The sequence below is a fragment of the Colletotrichum paranaense genome (assembly GCF_030867605.1).
Source record: "Colletotrichum paranaense strain IMI 384185 chromosome Unknown Scaffold_8.1, whole genome shotgun sequence".
Lineage (NCBI taxonomy): Eukaryota > Fungi > Ascomycota > Sordariomycetes > Glomerellales > Glomerellaceae > Colletotrichum > Colletotrichum paranaense.
In genome coordinates, this window is record NW_026848966.1 from 113,282 (window position 1) to 130,978 (window position 17,697).

A 17,697-nucleotide genomic window follows, 5' to 3' on the forward strand; every position below is an offset into this window, starting at 1 on the left:
ACGTCGTTCCAAGATGATTAATTGTTGTGGGTGTGTACAAGAACTATGTATGTACTGCACATGTGGGCTATCCAGGATCTCACACACGTCGGCGTCTGCGTCTACGTCTGCGGCTAAAGAAAGGTTGCCACCTGGCACCCCTGACATCAAGCATGCGACGAAGGCCCCGTTCAAACTCTTGACCTCTTTTTTTTTTTCTGACATGGATGGCGTGAAGGCGTCAACGGGGTGAGATGTGAGGTGTGAGCTTGAGGTCCCACGGGTGGTGGGGCTTGGCGCGGCATATCATGGACTTTGCCCGGAGCATGGGGACGGGTGGGCATTGCATTGCATTATTCGATTGCTAAGAGAGAAACAGATTGGAGAGAGAGAATGCGGCGGTAGAAATCCCGCAAAGAGTGAAAATTGGAGTTGGATGTCATCTACCTAGTTAGAAATAAGTATCTGTACTGGCTCTCGCTGTCCATCCATGTCTATCTACGCCCAACTACCTGCCAACCTATGACGGCTGGGAGGGGTCCCGCTTGGATGGCGCTCTTGTGGAAGAAAAAGCATCATCCTATGGGGTTCAGCCATGCCACCACGCCCCCGTCCGTCCCCGGTATGCTCCGGAGCAAACGTTACGGGAAGATATGCGTGGCAGCTTGACAAAGTGCGAGCTGCCAAGGCTCTCGATAAGCGTGATATCGACATGGTAATCTACAACCAGTAGCTGGTTGCAGAGACTCAATGGCAGTGAGATATCGTATTCGTGATATGTAATGCCGACATACCTACCTTGCTTTGCCCCTCCGGTCTGCAGAGGTGATGAAGATGCTTCGCCACGCAAGACCAAGAGGTCGTCCTGGCTTGGCAGGCTGGGATCTGATATGCCAAGATATAAAAAAAAAAAGGTGTTTGCTGATGCAGATGGGGGTATCATAATCGACAATGTCCGGTGAGGTATCCTCGCCCCCGCCGCACCGGAAATAATCAGGCTCCCAGCGAGCCGGAATTTGATACCCTACGTTCTGGCTCTTCCGGGAATAAGAAGAGAGTGCGAAAGGATATGCTGACCCGGACCGACCACGGAATGCGCGTCTCTCTTCAACAGGTGCCGTTCATAGCGAACGGTCCGGTCAAATGCTGGCTGCCCCGACATCCAAAAGAGGGGCTCAAAATTTGATGGCTGACGAGCAGAGGAAAAGAGGCGGGCAGGCCACACGTTGTGTAACCCGTGATGCACTCCGGTCACCAGCATTCTTGCTTCTGGCCGTCGTCTTATCCATGGGCCAGTACCGGGGCGCCACTCATAAACAGATGGCAAGTTGGCCAATTGAGGCAAGTATTGAGGATACGGTCATCCAAGTAGTTGATGCACTGTCGTCGGCGCAATGCCGACTCCGAGGCGCTTTGCAAGCTCCTCGGCCCACCGGCGAGCATACCATTCTCTCTTCGTCTTGCCATCGCCAGCAAGACTCAACTGCCTCCAGGAATCCTCGCCGAGTTCGGCTCTTACACTGGTGGCGGTTTTACCTTCGAGTCCGCACGGCACGAACCTCGCCCAAGGATTGAATGCCTCGTCGCCGTCGACGGCAACGTCCACGTTAAGCGCCGTGCCGAGCCCAGAGATATGACGGCGAAGGTGAACACCCATGGCGGCAATCTTGCGCTCCTGCCCTCCTGTTCGCTGCCTTGCGGCCTCGGCCCAAACTCCCGGATCGTCCTCGGAAAGGTACGTCTGGACCCCAGGTCCATCGGCGAGGATCGCTTGTGTGGTCTCCTCTAGAAGTCGCGCGTAGGATCGGACGGTCAGGCGGGGATAGTATTTGCTGTGCAGGTCCAGTATCGGCCACAGGACGACCTGCCCAGGTCCATGATATGTTGTCAATCCGCCGCGATCTGTCTCAATGACTTCGGGCGTGAATTGCTGCTCTCCTGAACTTGTTCCGCCATTTTGCTCCTCTGCCGCGACCTTCGTCTCTTCGATGACAGTCAAAGGCTGTTGAAGTCGTTCCAGCTGCTCGGGTAGTAAGGTCTTTTGGCGGCGGCCAAGCGTATACGTTGGTGCCGGAGTGAAAGATAGGACGAGCGGCGACGGAGCGCGGGAGTTCGGCGCCGACTTCCAGTCGAGGAAGACCTGACGTAAGGCAGTTTGAAAATTTGAAGCCGAATCATACGATGGAAAATGTTTCGAATCAGAGCCGTCGAGGTGAAGGTGTCGCAATTCGCTCGGTTCGGCGCCGTCGTCCTCAGGGAAGACCAACTTCGAGATTGGCGTTGAGGAGCTCCATCTTGCCTGTCGCAAGATGATACCAGGTATCTGATTCGCTGAGCGTGTCAGGGTTGGAGTTGGAAATGTAGAAATCCGGTATGCGGTTCGAAGGGTCCCCATCGGCTCGCGTGTTGTCGGAGGTTGCTGTGGACTTGAACGGAGTTTGTCGACGAAGATTGTGGCTGAGGTGAAGTCATACGCAAGCTGCCCGGAGCTTGAACAAAGTTTAGCGGAACGAGCCGGCTGGAACTGTCATCGGTACGTATCTTATCGATAGAGTTAGGTTATCGGCAAACGCACGAGCCACCTTCCGTCATAGGCACCGTGAGATGGGCGTAGGGTTCATGATCCTTCAGAGTCCCCAGTCTGTCACGGCATACAAGTCGTTTTCTGAGCAATCGTTATCGATAAGGTGTGGCCTCTGTCTGCGCGGGTCGCCTCACACCAACTGTCACGTCGTCAAGTTCATTCAGCTCATCGGTAAGCTCCTACGGCTCTTTGTCGTGCTAGAATGGGAGTGCTTTCACGATTGCCTCAAGGTCCCTCGGTATGTTGTGGCTTCATTGCGAGTCGGTTACGAGTCGTCATTGTGTCATCTGTATAAGATAGGTAGCTCTTGTCAGCTCGTGTCCGCGCTGCATGTGCGTGCCATTGGACATCCAAGACACGATGCCGTAACTTCCTTGAGATGGTGAGACACTTGTGCGCTTTTCCATAACTCAACGCCCTCCTAATGACGGCTTGCCCTTTCCTTGGGAAGCATGATGTCTTTTGTCCATCGAGCTCTAGCCCACACATTAAAAACCAGCTGGGCCAGGTTCGCTTTCTTCCAGCTATGATACCGTCACCCAGCACTTCATGATGATGACATTGAGATGCCTTGTCAAGCTGACAAGATGCTTCGTATGGAGCTCGAAGTCTGGTAGTGTGCCGAGCCGACGCCGGCGTACGACCAAGTGGGGTTACCGGATGCACCGAGTCGATCTGGCGCCGATGGTCTCGAGAGCCTGACGGACAAGCCAGGTGTTTCTTATTTGTCAGTTACGAAGGGACTTCGAAACGAGAGGTCTTCTAAGTTGGGGCCCAATAGCGAGGAGAATCGAAACCGAAGTCGAAGTAAGCAGTGCGTCTGTCAAGCTGCGAAGGAGAAGTCAGAGTTCCCGTCCCATCCGGCGGGTGACGCGAGAGCACCCAAGCTAAGCCTCTCTGTGTGCGAGCTAGAGGGTGGAATATTTGCAGCATGGCATCTGAGCCACAGTAGGACACATCGCCTTGGTCCAGGCCGCGCAAGATATCAAAGACAACAGAGCAATCCCGATATGATGCCATCGATTCCCGCGAAGACAGGTGGGTTGGTAGTAGTTCAAATGTCAAGATGCAGACCACCCCTCACACGTTGGACACTCTGTGAGCTGCGCCAGACGCGCAATTCTCGGAAAGCTGGTCGAGGATGGCGGAAGCAAGGTGTTCGGTCTGCCTTGGCATGCAGAGTGCTGCTGGACGGACAAAGACCCTGCATCTAGCAGTCGGAGAAGACGAGCCACTCAACTCGAGAAACAACGTCCAGCATCTCGTCCCATGGTGTTGACAACAGAATAGGTATTAGTGTTTTCAGTAAAAGGGTGAGCAATTGTTCGGGTCCAGCCATCCGCTTTGGCATGCCGCATGTGAGGTTTTCATCGGATGGGTGGGAGTTCAGCAAACGCTTGGCCGAAGCACCAGACGAAGAAGCCGCAGCCATGTGCTTTTCATCCGAACCGAAACAGAACCTAGGAGGATCCTGTAAGGATATCCGTACGAAGCACAGAATACTGAGATGCAAGTTGACAGTCCCAGGCCTTATTTCGATGAAGCATCCGAGCGGAAGATTGGCAGCCTTGTTCGGAGCCTGAAGAAGATTAGCGTGTTGACGATCACGACCGAAGGAGACGATGGAGCCTTGGAGCCTTGGAGATGCAAGCAGCCAGCGAGGGGTCAGAGTGCGAGGAACTGAATCGTGACGAAGGATGTGGTTGGCCCGGTGCGAAAAGAGAAAAGCCAGGGGGGAGAAGAGCTGGAAAAGGATGTTGGATGACGTCGTGGCAGGGTGGGGGCTGGGCCGAGGAGGGTCCCTGCGCTGGCAGTCGGTGACTGGCGTGCGCGACGAATCACAGTGGCTCAGGAGAACCAGGCGCTAGGGGGACGGTCCAGCGCTGTTGCCCAGCAAGATCTCGGTTGACTACGGGTTCACCGTGTGCGACGGACTATCAACTGTATGCTTAACGTGCAGAATCACGTACGTATCTACAGTCCATCTGATATTCTGCACCGTCATGTGGATCCCGGCAGTGGCTCGGTGGTGTCGTCATGGCCCACCCGACGCATGCGCTGTTCAGCAGGTGGGCAGCGACCAACACCGGACCCAACTCCACGAGCAGCAAGCTCAGCTACTACTTCCTTCCATCCAAGGCTCCAAGCAGCCAAAAGTCGCAGGAGCTACGCTCAGTCAGGGCCTCACTTTACACAGAGTAGGTAGTTACTGCAAACCGGGGGTCTCCTTCTCTCCCCGCTAGTTTGGCTTCGTACCCTGGTACCTACCTGAAGTAGGTACTTCGTACTCCGTACACGCAGTCCCGAGTTTGGTTTGGCGTCGGCTGTCTGAAATTCTGAATTTGGTTTGCATCATCTGATTGCTCGCCCGTCGTCCAATTCTTTATCCCTCACTTTTCCCTCCCAGACCCCCGATCTACGGATACTCTCGTCTCCTCTACCAGCTCAGTCTTCAGGAACACTAACCCTGCACTCCCACCAGCCTTGTTACAATCTCGGTCCGCCTGTGAGCCGCTTAAGCTGCCTTACAGAACCAACAAGTCGGTCAAACGAATCATCCAGACAGCGAGAGACACCAATAACCCCGGCATCCCTACATCTACCCTTCCTATAGTTCCCTCCAAGCTATTACTACCGGGTTTTGAACAAGGGTTAGAAGCAAACGGAAAACAACCCCAGAAACATAAACCAGAGACAACCCGCCTCAGCCTGTCATAGCTCCCTCGTCCCTCTGAAACACTTTTTGCGAATCCGGTGAGTTTTCCCATTGCTTATCATCGACGCCATAGCCTACCTTTCCCCAAGTGACGAGTGTAGAATTGCGATTGTGTATCCGTACACACCCGTACGCCATCTACTTTGTCCTTCCCAGGCCAAATCTACTACTTCTCCATTACCTTACATTCCTGCACAACCCCGGCCACCCAGAAAAGACACAATCGCTGAGTACAAATCCCTACAGGTCTCCGCGGCCCCTCTCCTCCCAGCCATCGCAAAGAATCGCAAACACCACCCTTCGGAGAACAAAAAAGGCAATCCAACGAACAGCCAAACCGAATCGCAGCAATGGTTAAACGTGAGTCCTCTATCCTTGTTCCCGCCCTTGCGCCGCGAAACATACTCCAAAGTCCCAGCTGCAGACTGACACAGCATCATTCCAGACGCCCCGCTCGGCACTGCTGCCATCGTTTTCCTCTCGGGCTCCATCGTCCTGCTGCTCTTCGTCATCCTCTCTGCTGTCCGCGACGCCGCGCCCCTCAACAACACCTACTTCCTCGAGGCTGACACTACTGGTATCACCGGCGCACGCAACGGACTGACGCGGTGGAACTACTTTTACTACTGCAACGACCAGAACGCAGAGTGCTGGGGTGCCTGGCCTGCCCCGGCCTTTGGCTGGGCCTGGGGCCGTGATGCGGCCAACGTTCCCACCGGCCTTTCAGGTAGCCACGGAGGCGGCACCACCAGTACCGAGTATTTCTACATGTGGCGCTTCGGCTGGGTCATGTACCTGATCGCCCTCTTCTTCATGGCTCTTGCCTGGTTCGCCAGCTTCCTCGCATGCTGCGGTCGTCTCGGCGCCGCTGTCGCCGGCCTGGTCTCCGCCTCGGCTCTCTTCTTCTTGACCGTTGCCGCCTCTTTGATGACGTACGTCCCCCAGTTATCCATCGTCTCATTTTGTTCGCAGTGACTGACATTTCTCTATAGCGCAACATTCGTCAAGGCACGCAACGCTTTCCAGGCCGAAGGTCGTGAGGCCCACATTGGCACCTACGCCTTTGGCTTCACCTGGGGAGCCTGGGCCGCTCTTCTCATTGCGACTCTACTGTTCTGCATCGGCATCCGTGGCGACAAAGGCTACTCTGGAGGCAGCCGCTTCGGCCGCAAGCGCAGCACTCGCAGCCGCCAGTCGTTCGACGTCAACAGCAGCCGCCGTGTCAAGGAAGACTATGCATAAGGCAGCTGCTGGCCTTTCACAGCAAAGGAGCACCACGAATCTACCCACAACAATTCCTCATCGTGGGCACCATTCCAAAATCTCAAGGATGTTGTATTAATGATATGTCCATCGTGTGTATGTTGTATTTACGCAATAATGTTATCTTGTTTCTGCATTTCGCTGGCGTTTTGGAAGAGCCACATACACCCATGAGGTCTTCCCGAGATGGAATGATGGTCAGCCTCTTGTCCATGGCCTTGGAGTTATGCGTCATTAGTACCCGGCTCCGACATGTACCGCTCTTTAGGTCTACTCCAAACTAATAGATTAATGCCGTAAACTTTGTCACTCCAGACCACTCGAAGCGTGGACCTTATGTTTGGCGATGTTTCCTCCAACGATGAGAATTTGCAAAGTATAAATGTAAGAGTTACGAAATTCTCGACAGTGAGCCCTCGTACGCTGTATGAAAACTGAATGACTGTCATGCTCCTATTTGTGTCGCAACTTTCTCACCCATGAGTATCGATCCACTTACCTAGTCCTATCCTGAACTCGCTACGTATCATGTGTAGGACCGAAGAGGTTTGTATGCTTTCAGAACTCCTTTTCGATTGGATTACGGCGTAGGACAGGTTTCCCTAGGCAAAGGTACTTCTTTATTGACTGGGTCGCTCCTTTATTTTAGAAATCATCACTCAGAAGGGCCCATTGCCTCCCACCAACTCTGCTCACATGCATCAGGTCTTGTTCTCGCTGCTCCTTGTCTACATGCTAAGTCGGACCACACGTGTACACACACACACACGACACAGAAGTTTTCGTCGATAACATCTCGGGATCTCTCAACACCTCAGTTGCCTTTTTGTCATCTTGAAGCTCTTCTTTCTTTCTGTCTCGTTGTCATGCCACCCAGCCCCTCCGTCGTATATGCTCCTTTCGTTGTAAATACTCCCACACCCAGTAATCCATCATGACCATCAATCCGTGATTCAAGGAAAAGGGGGAGTGGCAAAATTGCCAATCAAGAAAGGGAAACGCCATCCGTGTCGTATACTGGACGTTTCCAAAAGGCCGTGGAGCCTATCACTCAACGCAAGCAACGCAGAAGAAACCACCCCAATTGTCGGAAACAAACACTCCTTGCCAACCAGTAGTATATGCTGATGATGCAATGTAGAAATACTTGGATTGAGGGTATGAGACAAAGCAAAGAATAAAAAAAGATGAGAAGTGCAAGGGGCCGAATAAGAAGACTAACGAAGGCCAGCTCGGTCAGCATGGGAATTTGTGAATGTCATAAACCTCCCCCGCCGACAACGTGGCTTCAGCCAACTTTTTTATTTTCTCTCTCAACAACGCCTATTCCAGCATACCACCAGCTCCGACTACAGGGCTCGCGGCCGGGGACTGTAATGGAGCAGCGTGTAGTGCCGGTTTGGCGGCCGGAGCGATGTGACCTGCGCGCTTCCGCTCCAACACAGACTTGACCCAGTCTGCGACTTCTTCATCCTCGGTGCCAGACGAGAGGGAGAGCTTGCCGACGGCATCTGCTACGGCCTCAGCCTCCTCTCCCTCTTCTGCCTCCTCGGTAATCGTCTCAATCTTGGAAAAAGGTGCCATCCAAGGGTGTTGGAGCAGCGCCGCATAGGTTGGACGATCCTTCGGAATCTTGTTGAGGCACTTGCGGACAAAGTCGTGTGCGGTGCTGGAGTAACCTTCTTCTGGCAGGCCTGGGGGCTCTCCCTCAACAATAGCCTGTTACCAAATTAGCTCGCGTCTCTCAGCAATCTTCAGTATACTAACACTCAGCTGGCTGAAAATCGTCGACGATACCTCTGGCGGGTAGGGGTACCGTCCCAAGGCGCACTCGATGACTGTCAAACCGAGACTCCAAATATCGCTCTGCACGCTGTATGTGCCATCGGCGCCAGCTGTCATACCTCCTCCTGAGATACGTTCCGGTGCCATGTAACTCTGGCAACCAATGTTGGTTTTGGCGATACTCGCAACAAGGTTTCCACTGACACCAAAATCGCAAATTTTGACTTGGCCTCTAGTATTGGCCAGGATGTTGGTGGGTTTGACATCACGATGAATGATGTTATGCTCGTCCTTCAAAGACTTGAGGCCCATCACCGTGGAGTATGTAATCTTTTGTAGCACGCCTTCGGGAATACCACCGTCGTACAGCTTGTCGATCGATCCACCGTCCATGTGCTCAATGCACATATAGACGGCACCTTCTTGGAAGAAGGCTCCATAAAAGTCAATGATGTAGGGCGATATACACTCGTGTAGGATAACGAGCTCCTTGAGAATGGTCGTGAACTTGGCCTCTTCCAGTTCTAACCGAATCTCCTTCATCGCCATCACCCTGCCGGTACCTTCAGTGGATGCCGAGACTGGTGATGACTCGATCGATGTGTCGGCATGGCGGAGGGGTGATGGGTCCGACTGTGACGAGTTCAAGTTCGGGTTCTTGAAACCGCCCAGTCCAGATCCAAACCTCGGTACTCTAGGCTTTGTATGCCTCACTTTGTAGACGGTACCGTAGTTACCCTTGCCAAGCTCGTCCAAGACCTCCACTTCGTCTAGCGAAATGGTGAAAGCTGTGCCATTGGCGAAGTTAACACCGTTCTTGGTGATAGTTGCAGCACCGTCGAACGTAATCCACCCCTTCTCTGAATCAATGTATTTCTTGAACTCGTCCATCTTAGATCCAGTCGTTCCGTTAGGTGCACCGCTCCCATTATTGGAGGGACCGTGAATATCAGACAACTTCGGCGCGGTCGGAGAGGCAGGCGAAGGACCGCCGCCCATGTCGGAAAGTTTCATCATGGGTCCACGCCTGGCAGCAAGAGATGGTTTCGTTGGGATGACCGGGGCAGAGCGTGGCATACCACCAGGCGATGGGCGAACCATACCAGCAGGCAGCTTCAGCCCTCCAGGTATTCCGCCAGGTAACCCTCCGGGAGAGCCTTGTCGTGGGACTGGAGATTGCGGCGAGCTTGCCATATTATTGGGAGGGGGTTGTGAGCCAGCAGGCTTGCCCATGCGCTGAGCGTGAAGCGCCCTTGCCCTTGCCATGACTTCGTTCATGGCACCACCACCCATGCTCATCATGGAAGCGGTAGGAGGCGGACGGCGTGCGTTGCTCAGCATGCCCAACGGTGTCGAAGACGGAGTCATATTTTGGGGATCGGAGACGGTGCGAAGCGACGGGAGACGTTTGGGCACTTCTGAAGGGGATTCCGAGGGGCCTTCGAGTGGGGTACTGGCCTCGGAAGAGTCGGCGGAACCGGGCGACGTAGGGCTGCCGAGTCCGTCTCTATCGCCAACGTAGCCATCGGGGGTGGCAGGCATGGAGTCTGTAGTATTTAGGTCCGTCATTGCGAGATGTGAATTGACCTTGGCGGTGACCTGATGCTATCGATGGTCGATGGGAGAGGGTGGGCGAGTGAGTCGACTGCAGGCAATGTCTCGGATGACTCTATAGCATGTGCGGCAGGTGATGGACCGGGACGGTAAGGTGCGGGAGGGCAAAAGTCGGGCACGCGATAGATATCGAATTATCGTCAAGTCGGGTCGCACGCGGGGTGCTAGGGAGACAGGAGGGTCGATCGCTCAGAGGTAAGCGATGGCAGAGGATCGAAAACTCGAGGGTTGTAGCGAAATGCTGCCGCGGGGTCTAGACGCGGCGGTTTTGGTAGTGTGGCCTGCTGCGCAGTCGGGGTCGGGGTTGCGACCGGGGCGGTGGCAAGGGCAAACTCTAAGTCGGAAAATGGCAGAGAATGCGCGAGCGGGCTAGGCCGGCCAGTCCGATTTTGTTGAGCTGTAGCGGTCGTCTGATGGCTTACTGGCTTGTGAGTCCAATGTCCAATGCTGAGCAGAGGAGTAGGGAGAGGAGAGACGGATGGTGAAATAGAGAGAGTGAGACAGAGAGAGGAGGGTACGGAGAGTGGTGGGGCGAGAAGAGAGTGAGTGAGTGAGTGAGGGCGATTAGAGAGGAAAGAAGAGAATATGCGAGGGTGGATGCGACGTTTAAGGGGAGGGAGATAGATGAGGGAGGCTGAGGTATGATAAAGAGAGGAGGATGGATAGGTATCGAGAAGAAAGGTAAGGTAGGCAAAGCGAGGTACGGATAGAGAGACCGACACATATGATGTCCTCGTTGGACCTTCTCTGTCGCTTTTGCTCTATTCAAGGACCCAAAAAGAGGTTGGCGGCGGGGCATGAATTAGACGAGGGAAAATGGGTTCGAAGTCGCAACGCAATTTTGGTGCAAACGTCACAAATGCAGCGCAGCCCAGAGTACCTTGGCTATCTGTCGTCGAGTAGGGGTACATGGGACCATCCGCGACGCAGTAACCTTAGTCACTCCTCCACGGGCTGAAGAGAGCACTTCAGCAGTGAGTGAGGTGGGTGACTCGTGAGAAATTCCAGGCGGGGGATTACGGACTTGAGGTAAGGTACATGGACGTGCCTGCCAGGACTCAAGAACTGGGCAGACGATGGAGCAGACAGCAAGGTATCTGCTCCATCTTTCTTGTACCTGTACCTTCCGTCCACTGTGGATGCACCATACGCTTGTACCCATCCAGCAAGGTCGACGTCTGCCTCTGCTTCTGCCCCGGTGCCTGCCTCTGAGCAGCATCGAGCAGAATTACGGAAGGAGGAGAAGAGAACCCAAAGGGCATGAATGCACCGCTTGATGGGAGAGAGTGAACTGGAATTGGACGGGGTCGGGAAATTGAGGAAACTTGAGGCTCACCAATCAACCAATCTCTGGTGAAAATCTAAAGACCGAACCGTAGTGGGTGTTGGATGCCAGAGGTCAATGCCTTGTTGCTCTGCGCGTGTTTGTGTGTAGGGCATCCGTCTGCGTGCACGGAAAGAGGCCAAGTGATGGACGAGTTCAGATGGGAAGAGGGGGGCGAACTAGTAGAGCATATATAGAATCTACAAATCTATTAGTCGCTGATAGATAGAGTTGCACGCTGCAGCAGGGCAGAAATAGTCGAAAGATATGTGGGATGTGTCAAGATGAACGGGACAAAAAAAAAGGCAAAAAGGGCAAAAAGGGCACTTTGGGCGCCAACGTCCAGGTTGTGGCTGTTGAGATTGACCTTGACGTTGACTTCTATTCTGTTAATTACGGTACCTAGATGGAAGATCCAGGATGCAGTCTCCGTAAAACGCGGTCCATACTCCGTACCTTACTCCGTAAAGATACCTTACATCAATAGCAATCTCACACCGGGCATTATTGACGGTACGTATGCCCAGAGACACTCAATTCCCGTACTTTTGGTAGGTATCTCAGCCGCATCCAGTTAATGATAGCAAAGCGGGCAGGTAGGTAGGTACACCCCTATGTGCCGGAACGTCTTCTTCCTGCCTTTACCTTCCAATTGCCCACTCAACAAGGTACATCGGTACGAAAATCGAAACTCACCTAGAAAGAGGCAGGAGAGGCTCGTCGTGTCATCCACAAGCAGGTCAGGTAGCACCATTCCGGTTCCATGCTGTTCTTCTTCGGTGGGACCTGACGGCTGCCCGGCAGTCCAGACTTCAATGTTGGTCGGTCAATAGCACTCAATAATCTGAGGGTCTAAAGGGAGGAGATCCCTGCCTTGGCTTTACAACTACAGACATCAGGCAAGGTCAGGGAAGGCAGCTTGGGCAGATGCGCCGCAAAAAGAAACAAAAACCACATATCAAGCCTTCCCGGTGTGCAATAGCAGCGCAATGGAACAGCAGCGCAGCAACAAGTTCTCTCTCAATCTAGGCCTCGCAGCACTCTCCCGCGTCCCAAGCATGAAGGGAAAGCATCCATCCATCCATCCGCCCTGCCTTGACTCCCTGAGCCCTGAACGATATGCACATCCGCATATGCAGCGACTGTCCCTTGGAGAGCACCGCCACCTGCATCACCGCTCAGTCTATCCAACTTCCTCTCGGCTTCTTCCAGGACATCGTGCATCCGGTGACAGCGGTCTAATCCAATCGTTTTCCAAGAGCTACCCACGCATCGTCAGTCAGATCTCACCATTGCGACAGTTCGACTACCTATCTCACACTGCACCAAACAATGAGATGACCTGCGTCTACAACGACAACCAGCAGTCACCCAGAGATACTTGTGTGGCTCGGCTGTCAAGGGGACCAGGCCCATGGAGTCATTCGAACCCCCCCCCCCCTAAGCAGGCTCTGTGGCTCTTTAGTGAGCATTGCAGGGGACCATCAGCAAGGTTTTTCCGCACATCACCTCTCGACGGTGGACGCGCCTGCATATGTGCTCCATGCATTATGCTCCATCTGCTAAGGATACTCGCTCCAGTGACGGGAATGACTGAGCTAGCTTCTGTACATCAAGAGTGAGAATCACAGCGCTAATCTCATCTTGCGGAAACCTGCTAACTTCGTCGCGATGTTTCTGAAAATAGCACATGCAACGGCCAGAGTGATGTAACTCACAGCTCGGAACCGAGCTGGTCTACAGACCCCTACCTCAACCAAAGCGATAGTAGCCACCAAGCAGACGAAACCCAGATACAAGCAACGGACGACTAGACCGTTTCTGTCTTACACCGCAACAACAGCTGCATTTTTCTTTCTCGACACCTTTCACGATCCGGCCCCCACAAACACAGCACATTACATAGGGACGCATCGGCCATGACTTCTGGCGCCCGGCGGAGGGCTTGCCTGTTGAAGGCAAAGCAAACGATTGGCGAAGGCGACACCGTCATGCGGTCGAAGCACCCACCAGGAAGGACGACGACGGGCAGTCTAAGATGAAAGCTGCATATTCCCCCGTTGACGCTAGTCTCTTAGACCGCAAAGTACCGTGCCGAAGCAGCGGCCATCTGAATTTGCGCATGGCATCCTCGACCTCGTCGACCAATGATCGAGCCGTCTTGATAGAAGCCCTTCGAAAGGGCAGGACTAAGGTAGGCTCTGTTCTCTGCTTGGTAGGTCTCTGTTGGAGAATGGAGATTGGAGAATGCTTGCCTTTGACAAGTTTGATAGTGAGGGCCCCTCAGCGCCAGTGTCATCCATACCCCAGTCACTGATCCTAGCCCCCTCTTCCGGCGTCCCGCAATTCGTCAATTTGCTATGGGGTCGTCACTGAGGAGTGATGACGTTGATGGAGTAAGAGGGAGTTCCACGAGTTGCAAAGAGCAACGCCAACGACAGACTGAGAAAAACTTGTGGCTTGAAGTTTTGAACGGACGAGCGTAATTTCCCGTGGGAGGCTCACTACACTCGCGCTACTGGCTACTTAGCCCGTACAGCGTCTCCTGGTGAGGTTCAACCCCCACCGCAACTCTTCGTCGTTGAAGCACGTCTGCCCATCGCGGATCGGGGATGGGCAGGCTGCTGACCTCGAAAAGTATAGGGTTGTACACAATGCCATCCGATTATTTTCCTAAATCAAGAGAAGGTCGAAATGGGTTTTGCATCATCGCTATGCACTGGGTATTAGGAATTCATGGAAGAAACGGCATGCCACTAGGACGATTTCCCATCGACTGATGACGTTTTCTCCCGTCGTCCAGAATATGCGTACGATACGTACTATGTACATTTGCTTTCCCCAAAGAATTGAACAGGGCAGCTTTTTGGGTAGGGACCTAGGTACTTCGATGCCTTATCTTATCAATAACAGCGGACAATTACCTCCGCCTGACATCATCGAGGTACGAAATTCTTCTCTGCGTTCCGTCCAATCGTAGTTCGGCCGGAACCTCGCCCGCGTCTATGCGATTCGCTGACGTCTTCGTGCTGCAGTCCAACAGCCAAGGTGCCTAAGTACCTTAATTGTTAGGTAAGACGTCGTCGGTCGGAGCGTCTAAGCATCTCGAAACCACCACGGCTAGGGCGGGCGTGATCGCGGAAACACAAGATGCCAGCGAGCAAAATCCCATGACCTGATCTGCGAGATCTGGAATACGGAATCTAGAATACGGTGAACGAAAACAGAATCCAGACTATGGGCACGTTTCCTAATCTCATCCACAGCCGCCACTCGCTACGGCCTACCCGCGATCATCGCCTCACAGCCCCCCGGGGAAAATATGCAGTTTCAAAGTCTAACGGTCCACGCAGTCGAAAGTAATTCAAGGGTCCTCTAATTTTTTAGTGTTTTGATGCCCTGATGCCCAAGAGAAAATGTTACCCTCCAAAAAGATCTGCCTCTTGAGAGGACACACCCAGAAGAGCCAACGCTGGATGCCGCGCAAACCGGACCAATCCTGTCGCGCAGTCGACCGGAGCTCTCGCCGATGGTCGTCGAAAGTGGCAAATGCTGTCAAAACAGAGTATCCCATGGTAAACTGTACTTCAACTCGCCAGGGAAGGCCCTGCAGAGTCAAGGAGAAGCGTAAATTCAATGGCAAGCGGCCTCCGAGATGTTGCAATTGCCGACCGTATCTCCTATCAATTCCGCGTCTTTTGATTCTGTCTGCGAACATTTGTAATCGTCTTGTTGAGGTTGTTGACTTTGTCGATATCTGGACCGGGGAGAAGCAGAGCGAAGAGGATGAACCCTCTGTCGTCATCAGCCACATGGTTTCGCCACCTGCACTCTGCTCATCCGTCGTGCCACAAAGCAACCACAAGCACCGTAGAGATTATCCTCGATTCTCCACATCTGTCATCTGTTTCACTTTGATGTCTTGTCCAGTCTTGTCCAGTGTGACTCTTCTTTCCCCCACGCCGCTTGTCGATCACCTCCTTTGGTGCAAGTGTGTGTAAGCTCCTGGGCTCTGCTGACAACTTCCGAAAATCTCGATGTCGAACAAGACCGTAATGTTGCGCATCTCGGGCGCATGATGTGATGCTGATTCATATCATGCATCTAACTTTTGTGCATATCACTTGTTCATCAAATCTTTCGAGGTACGTAGCCGAAAGTCTGGCGATTGATGTGATGCAAGTTGTAGACGTATTTCTTGTTCATCCTCCGAATAGCATGTCTATTACGTCAAGGTCGCAAGCTAGCACATGATGAGACATCGAAACATCAACCACAAGCATGGTGTTACTTTGGTTTTTTTTTTTTTTTTTTTTTTTTTTTTTTTTTTTTTTTTTTATTTTTTTTTTTTTTTTTTTATTTTTTTTTTATTTTTTTTTTTTAATTTTTTTTGTTTTTTTTTTTTTTTTTTTTTTTTTTTTTTTTTTTTTTTTTTTTTTTGGTTTGGATTGAGAGGGAACTTTCAGTGCTGGCGGCATTGAAGCCTGGACGATGAGTTAGTCATGCCGTCTGTAGATCATTAACCGGGAGTATTGAAGCATCGTGAATTAAGTGATATAATTTTGAGGATTGCAGATGGTGTTCACAACAAACCGGACCAACTACGGCAACCGAATGTTGTTTCCCTCATCTCGATTAGCCCAGTGCACAAATCTCCGGACTGAGTACACTTGTAATCTATGAGCCATCTTTCGTGATGTGGGAATAACTGGGTGATAATAATTACCTTCTGCGTAGATGAGCTATTCATTGAGGTGCTGAATACTTGAAATAGTCATCGCATTCGACATTGAAGATTCCCATCACTGGTCTATTCGCACACCCATCATATTTCTCGCGCTCTACGGGTCTCGATATATTTCGGCCTCTGGTCATATCGATGTACGTCTAAAAGCCCTGAAGAAGAGATCCAAAGGTTACCTTACGAGGAGCAATTGATTACGATCTCGGGCTGAGAGGAGTAAAATTAGATGGATGTCTTCATTTATTCGGAGATTGGTATTGTCCATCTACTGTGTTGTCTCTGATTCCAGCATACCAGCCAAATACAGTCTACGATATTGATCACGAGAAGCTTCCCCACCTACCTTCTCAACCGCCGGCATCGAATCCTAGATGACTGGCCGGACCGCTGCCACCAGACTGGAGAAGTGATATCGCGTGGTCATCATAATTAAGAGGAATGTCCGTAGACTTGCCCGCATCCAGAGATTGTTGGAAAGGCTGCCTCATACTGCCTATTTCATGTCAAAATTCTTTACGTTTACCTGCGTAAAGGGGCAAGCGATGCAATGCAGGTGCCCAAGGCGGGGATCTAAGGCAGGGATCTAGAGCAGGAGATCGAGAGCTGGCCTTCAGGAACGGGAAGAAATCACATAGAAGAAAGAGACGCTGGTCGATGGAAATTGGCCACTAGCCATCATTTTCATGAAGAGGTATGTAAAGGAAGGAAGTCATCGTAATCTCACAAGGGTTTTCATCACCTAGATATTCAAGTTAGTATATCGAGGCCGCGACGATGCCAAGTGGGCAGTACTGACCTCCTTATGGGAATGGCGAAGCTCTTGCGGCAGCTGAATCTGGCTCGTGCCCGATCTTCGTTTCCTTCCTTCCTTCCGTCCAGAATGGGATTCTTAACGAGACGGGTTAGGCTTCTTCATGAGGACAAAGTCCTCCTCGACAACTTTGTCGTCCTTGGCCGGCGAGTCCTCGTAACAGGGGTCCCAGCAGTCGTCATACTCATCATCGTCCGCGGTCTCGAGGGAGCTCGCGTGCTGAGGGCGAGGCTTGATGACGCGACGAGGCTTCTCGTGCTGCTGCTGCTGTGCGGTGGAAGAGCGGGCAACTTTGCCCGCAGGGCCAGCAGACTTGCTGTCCTCGTTCTTGGGATCGGCCATCTGTAGAGTCTTCTCCTCTTTCTGCTTCTTCTTCTGATCGGAGGTCTGGTTGCTCTTCATATTGGGCTTGCTGTTAGTTTTGTTGTGGTGTGGTGTATAGTAGGTGTCTTGATTGATTTTGTATAGCAAGGTGAAGGATTTTGAGAAGAGGTTTTGTTTATTCGATGGTCCTCGACGAGACGAGAAGGTGAGGACTCTCAAGGCTGCCCGGTCAACCGCATTATCGTGGGCCTCAGGACGTCTTTTGGGCCCGTTATAAGGGTTTTGTGTGAAATACGACATCTTTAGTGAACCCTCGGCGCAAATAGAGACATACTGGATCGGGAGAACAAAAGCAACCGGCTTGCTGCCAGTGCTCTCTTTATCGTTCGGAAGAGCGAGTCCCACGGCAATATGTCTAGGTGTTATCCGCGATGTACTCAATGATTTTGGACAATGACTTTGAACGTCACCAGTCAACCTGAAGCTGCTGGTCTCGCTCACGAGGAAACAAAGTTATGAGTGAAAGCCCGAGAAATAGCTGGTTCATTGCTGC

The 17,697-nt window shown here is 52.3% G+C and overlaps 7 protein-coding genes across 7 annotated transcripts; 2 read left to right on the forward strand and 5 right to left on the reverse strand.

Annotated features, from left to right (window-relative positions):
* Positions 1–1,339: 1,339 nt before the first annotated feature.
* CPAR01_09881 (uncharacterized protein) lies at positions 1,340–2,600 on the reverse strand (the record flags this gene model as incomplete). Its single annotated transcript, XM_060494144.1, has 2 exons — positions 1,340–2,468; positions 2,578–2,600. 2 exons carry the CDS (start codon positions 2,598–2,600, stop codon positions 1,340–1,342), a joined length of 1,152 nt encoding a protein of 383 aa, XP_060346326.1.
* Positions 2,601–3,773: 1,173 nt separating this feature from the next.
* Positions 3,774–4,602, reverse strand: CPAR01_09882 (uncharacterized protein; the record flags this gene model as incomplete). The annotated part of the gene is made up of 2 exons (XM_060494145.1): positions 3,774–4,427; positions 4,534–4,602. 2 exons carry the CDS (start codon positions 4,600–4,602, stop codon positions 3,774–3,776), a joined length of 723 nt encoding a protein of 240 aa, XP_060346327.1.
* Positions 4,603–5,629: 1,027 nt separating this feature from the next.
* Positions 5,630–6,521, forward strand: CPAR01_09883 (SUR7 protein; the record flags this gene model as incomplete). Its single annotated transcript, XM_060494146.1, has 3 exons — positions 5,630–5,639; positions 5,725–6,211; positions 6,272–6,521. 3 exons carry the CDS (start codon positions 5,630–5,632, stop codon positions 6,519–6,521), a joined length of 747 nt encoding a protein of 248 aa, XP_060346328.1.
* Positions 6,522–7,865: 1,344 nt separating this feature from the next.
* Positions 7,866–9,896, reverse strand: CPAR01_09884 (uncharacterized protein; the record flags this gene model as incomplete). Its single annotated transcript, XM_060494147.1, has 2 exons — positions 7,866–8,261; positions 8,310–9,896. The coding sequence occupies 2 exons, from the start codon at positions 9,894–9,896 to the stop codon at positions 7,866–7,868; spliced, it is 1,983 nt and encodes a 660-aa protein (XP_060346329.1).
* Positions 9,897–10,359: 463 nt separating this feature from the next.
* CPAR01_09885 (uncharacterized protein) lies at positions 10,360–10,740 on the reverse strand (the record flags this gene model as incomplete). Its single annotated transcript, XM_060494148.1, has 1 exon — positions 10,360–10,740. The coding sequence occupies one exon, from the start codon at positions 10,738–10,740 to the stop codon at positions 10,360–10,362; it is 381 nt and encodes a 126-aa protein (XP_060346330.1).
* A 2,075-nt stretch (positions 10,741–12,815) lies between these two features.
* Positions 12,816–13,079, forward strand: CPAR01_09886 (uncharacterized protein; the record flags this gene model as incomplete). The annotated part of the gene is made up of 2 exons (XM_060494149.1): positions 12,816–12,883; positions 12,953–13,079. 2 exons carry the CDS (start codon positions 12,816–12,818, stop codon positions 13,077–13,079), a joined length of 195 nt encoding a protein of 64 aa, XP_060346331.1.
* A 3,819-nt stretch (positions 13,080–16,898) lies between these two features.
* CPAR01_09887 (uncharacterized protein) lies at positions 16,899–17,222 on the reverse strand (the record flags this gene model as incomplete). The annotated part of the gene is made up of 1 exon (XM_060494150.1): positions 16,899–17,222. The coding sequence occupies one exon, from the start codon at positions 17,220–17,222 to the stop codon at positions 16,899–16,901; it is 324 nt and encodes a 107-aa protein (XP_060346332.1).
* Positions 17,223–17,697: the final 475 nt, after the last annotated feature.